Below are 4,946 nucleotides of genomic sequence, written 5' to 3' on the forward strand. Positions count from 1 at the left end.
TGGGCCCGTCCCGGTCAGCGTTAGAGCCCCACTGGTCACCGGCAAGCTCACCTCCGGGTTGAGCTGGAATTCGGCACTGGGGATGTAGAAGGGGAAGAGAAGATGCTGCTGTTGCTGCAGCTGGAGCAGGGTCTCGGTGGTCATGGGGAAGTGAGGCAGAAGGGTGGGGTTGAACAGCTGGGACTGGATCAGAGCTGCCTGCTGCTGCAGCTCCTGCTGCAGGTGAGCTTGAACTTGGGCCTGGGCCTGGGCCAGTGTCTGTGCTTGTTGTTGTTGTTGCTGCTGCTGCTGCTGCCTGGATGCAATCATGTCTGCCAGCTTCTTCCGGTTGGCTTCCTTGGGCTCTGCAGGGGACACAATGTTGGCACTGATGGGATTCCCCAGGGGTGGCATTCCTACACTTTCAGCAGGCACTTGACTCAATAAGCTGGAGCTCGCAGCGATGCCAGCACTGCTCGGGTTGGTGGTGGTAAAGGTGTTACTGCCACTGGTGCTCACAGGACTCGGGGTGGAGGAGCTCAAGGGGGCTGTGCTGCTGCCCCCAGTGCCATTGCTGCTGCTGCTTGCCGCCTCCAGCTTGGCTGCCCGGGCCTTGGTCTGATGCAGCACAGAGCGCATATGGATCTCCAGGGTGGAACTCTGGCTGTAGGCCACATTGCAAGTGTTACACTTAAAAGGTTTGTTGTCAGGGCTGCTGGTGGGTTCTGGCTGACCGGTGGCCGACTCTTGAAGGGCTCTCTTTAACTTGTGTAGGTGGGAGACAGAATTGTAGTGCACGAGCAGGATGTTCTTTTGAGTGAAAGATTCCTTGCAGACGGTGCACTTGTAAGGGCGAGAAGGGTCCAGGAATTTTTCCATGGTGAAGTTGGGGCCTTTGCGGAAAGGTAGGGCTCTCTTTGGCTCTGAGCCCGAGTCCTCTTGTACCGACCCAGAGTCACTGCCCGTCGGGCTCTGTTTATCCTCCAAGTCACTCTCTTCCTCCTTGTCTTCCTCCACGATTATGGTGTGGTCCTCGGCCAGGGTGGGGTCCCCCATTGCCAGGAGGTCCCCGTTGGCCAGAAGGCCACCATAAAGCTGCTGGATGTCAGCCTCACTCAACTCCAGGTGGCTTGTCTCAAGGTGTTTTTTCAGAGCCTGGAAAGTTCGGAAGCTACGCTGGCAAAGACAGCACATGGTGGCAGCTCTGATCACGTGGTACTGAGAGTGGAGCTGCAGCTTCTCCACCGTCTTGAAAGCCAGACTGCACTGGTTGCAGCGGTACTTGTACACATGGCGATCTGACACTGGCAGCTGAGGCCTCTTGGCGTGAACCTCGTTGAAGTGTGTCTGGAGGGTGGCGGAAGTTTTGAAAACCTGGTTGCACCCCTTCTTCCAGCACAGGAAGCCTGAGTCTTCTCTCACAGAGCCCGAGTCCACAGGAGAAGGTTTCAAATCTCCACTGTGTTCTGTGCTCACAGAGGGTAAGATGTTCTTTCCCAGATCCTCTGAGGTTTCTGTAAAGAAAATAGAAATCAAGCCCAATGATAAAGAGGGCTTTGAGCTGCCTACCTAACAGGGCCTCGTGATCACAGAATCTGATGATGAGGGAAATACCCAACCTGCAGGCACACACTCTCCATGGAGCCCCACCCACCCAGAGAGCACATGCTATATGAGCAGATACACAGGAAGAAGAGGAAATACAGAGAGTCTCAACTCTTAGTAGGCCTATACCATCACACAAGTCTGTCTTTTAAACAATATTCGTTTCAGTTTCTCAAGAAATTAAAGGATACCCCTTTTACATGGATCTAAACTGTAGAATATGTGATTTAGTGCCCTGCTAAGATGTGGGGCATTTGTAAGGACTGCTGTCCGTTGTAACAAATTTTGGATATATTTCTTCGGCATTAAATTTCCTGTTACAGTGTGACTTCTGACTGTCCTCTCTATTCAATAAGCAATGAATGTTCAAGTGGCCAATTATGAAAATAAAATACATTAAAATTTTTTTCTACAATGAGCTCATCACACCCATAAATATTCTGACCCTTTTTCAGGTCAGTGGTATACTGCCTAGTATGGAGACATCACAAGGGAGAAGGTGGGGCAGAGCTCTTCCCAACTTAGGTCTTAGCTGCTGACAAGATGTCAGTGATGGAGGAGAAACTCAAAAACAGAGGTCCCACCCATCGAGGACTCACCCCAGGGCACCACCAGCATCTATATCTACAACATCGTCCCTTCCAAATGCTCCTTTCTGCTGCCTCCTATGAGACAGTCCTGGAAGTCTCAGAGAAGAGTTCTGTGCAGATACAGCGCCTAGAAAGATACCTAATCCAGTGCCCTGAGATCACCTGTGTGCTCCACAAGTCCCTCATGTTTAAGTCCTCAGAGAGGGAATATGTAATGGCTTAAGATGGTAAGTTATGAGTGTACTGACTGAGTCTCTGGTCATTAACTTCCTCACTGTACAGTCTAAGGGGACATGTGTCCACCAGAACCTCACTGGTTCTCACCTGAGCTTTTCTTACTTCAAACCACATGAAGAGCAACAGATACCCACTAAGAGCCCGAGTATCCAGTGCTGACAACAGCGCCCCTCGTCCCTTGAAAAGGTACATCCAGCTTAGGAGTACAGTAAGGACTCTGCAGCACTCTTGCCCTATGAACGTTCTGTTTCTCTTCCCAAGGTCAAGAGTATGACACTAACCAGGTTGCTTTCCTGCCTCCTCCACACTGGAGCTCCCGTCTCGATCTGGAACAGCCGCTGGGAGGAACATGCTGCTGGGCATCACCATCTCAGGGGTGGTCACCTGAAGAGCAAGCGGCAGAGACATGAGGCAAGTCAAAAGGAGAGGAAAGAGATCCAAATAGGAAAATGTGTAGAAATTATTTAATAAGCAAAATTAGCCTTCACCAGTGTTAAGGCTGGAGGTGTCACTTTCCATAGCTCACTGAAGATTCATGTTTATTAGACAAAGCTCACATCAGTCAAAAGTGTTTCTACGGTTACATTCTGGACATAATTAGCAGTGCACACTTGAAGAATAATCTTATTATTAATATTTTTCCTTTATGCAGAATTTTGACTTTGATCACTGACAATGTTTTGTCATGGGCTGTGAAACTTCTTGTGCAACCAATTAGGTAGATAAGTTGAAAGGCCCACCTTAAGCTGCTGAAAACATAATAAGGGCCCTAATTAAATCATACCTAGTAAAGTACACTGTAATCTTGAAGCAGGGAGCATTGTAGTACTATTTTCAAAATGTATTCAGGCAAGAAGAGGAGGGGAATGAGCGAGAGAAAGGGTAAGAAGAAGAGAGGAGAACAAAGGGAAAGCTAAGGACATGCAGACACACTGGCAGATTTTCTAGGAAACAACATTGTGTAACCCTTTATAAACTGAGATCAAGTGCAAATGAGCATTTCTTATGACTCACTTCAGTCAGGATTTCTCCCAGGGTCTCTGCCTGAGGTACACAGCATTGGAGGGAACTTCCACCTGTGTGGTAGCCCAGAGGGTGTCCTGCCTCCTACAACAGGGCAGCCCCACCTTGGCCACGGCTATTGCTGCCCAATATTAGCAACCTGGGTCAAAAGAGCTACAATTTAAGGTCAGATTTTAGGGATTTATTTCTCCAGGCTGTCCTGCCATCTGGCCAGAAACTTGTCCAAAAACATTATCATTTGCCTTCCATTAATATGATAAGAAGTCCTCAGTATGCAACATAAGGCTAAAAGCCTCCTCATTTAAAAAGAAGCAGTGCCCCTTTGCCTGCTACAGGACAGCAAGGTAGTTGAGGATATGCCCAGATCAATCAGAAATCGTCCCGTTTGAATGCAGCCTGAGACATAAATTGACCCCGAGGTAACAGGAACAGAAACGTAGGCTAGTCACCACTAGCCTTTCTACGAGGCACCCAGCCCACGTGGAGACATTGTTTCCTCATCAAACATACCACTGAGATAGTATCTTCTCTTGCTATTGCAAAGACCAGAACATCTAGATTACTGTTCAAAATTAAATATTTAAAATAAATTTTACTATTTTTAATGGTTTGAGGATTCTGGCCTTGTTCAAAATCACTGCTGATGCATTCACTAGAATTATCAGTGGTAGGTTCCACCTCAAGGGGAAACTCGGACAGCTGTCCCCATAAATACCAAAAAGGTAACTCCCCCTTACGTTTCAGGGTGTTAGGATAATCTCAGCAACCCAGATGCCCAAAGGTGCAGAAATTAAGCAACAGGCACTGTGGAGAAGGACTCTGAGGAGCCCCCTGTTTATGAACAGCAGGTGCATGGTAGGTGCACGTGAGTGACACAGAACCCCTCTTGCACAGACATTGCACCCTCACACAAAGCTTGCCAGCAGCTGGTTAAGGCTAGCTGTTGATGAATCGTTAGGAATGGAGCAGAGATTGCCAAACTCATTCCATCTATTTTCTTTTTAATAGAAAGCATTTCTGACCAGTGTGGTTGGGGAGTCCAGCGGGAATCCAAGAAGTGAAAGGTCACCGATTAATTTATAGTCCTCAACCAAGGGGGAGCACGAGGTTGGGGGCAAGATGGGGAGAAAGGGAAAGGAAAAAAAGACTCCCCACCACCACCTTTCTCAGTTGTAGCTGCATGATCAGTCCTTTCCTGGGATCTTTAGGAATTATGAAAAATGAATCATGAGAAATAAAAAAAAGCCCTACAGAGTAAAAAAGAATAAAATTATCTAACACCTCAGCTGCACATCATTATAGAAAACTGTGGGCTCTTTATACGCATTACAGTAAGGCAGACATCCCCTCTAACAGACTCAGTACGACGGATCAGTAATTGTTTTCATACACTTTAATTAGAAAAACTCAGATGGCTATGAATAATAATGGAAAAGAGAGACTTTTGCACTTGAAAGGTTGAAGTCAATCAAGTGTGAATGACGGCAAAAAAGAAAAAAAAAAAAAAAAAGA

The 4,946-nt window shown here is 47.3% G+C and overlaps 1 protein-coding gene across 1 annotated transcript in view; it reads right to left on the reverse strand.

Moving 5' to 3' along the window:
• Positions 1-4,946, reverse strand: part of ZFHX3 (zinc finger homeobox 3) — a 49,873-nt gene that overhangs the window by 11,388 nt on the left and 33,539 nt on the right. Inside the window, 2 exon segments of the mRNA XM_010851107.1 lie at positions 52-1,493; positions 2,693-2,795. Coding sequence (XP_010849409.1) covers positions 52-1,493; positions 2,693-2,795 — 1,545 coding nt within the window.

The sequence above is a fragment of the Bison bison genome, unplaced genomic scaffold (assembly GCF_000754665.1).
Source record: "Bison bison bison isolate TAMUID 2011002044 unplaced genomic scaffold, Bison_UMD1.0 scf7180017864297, whole genome shotgun sequence".
Lineage (NCBI taxonomy): Eukaryota > Metazoa > Chordata > Mammalia > Artiodactyla > Bovidae > Bison > Bison bison.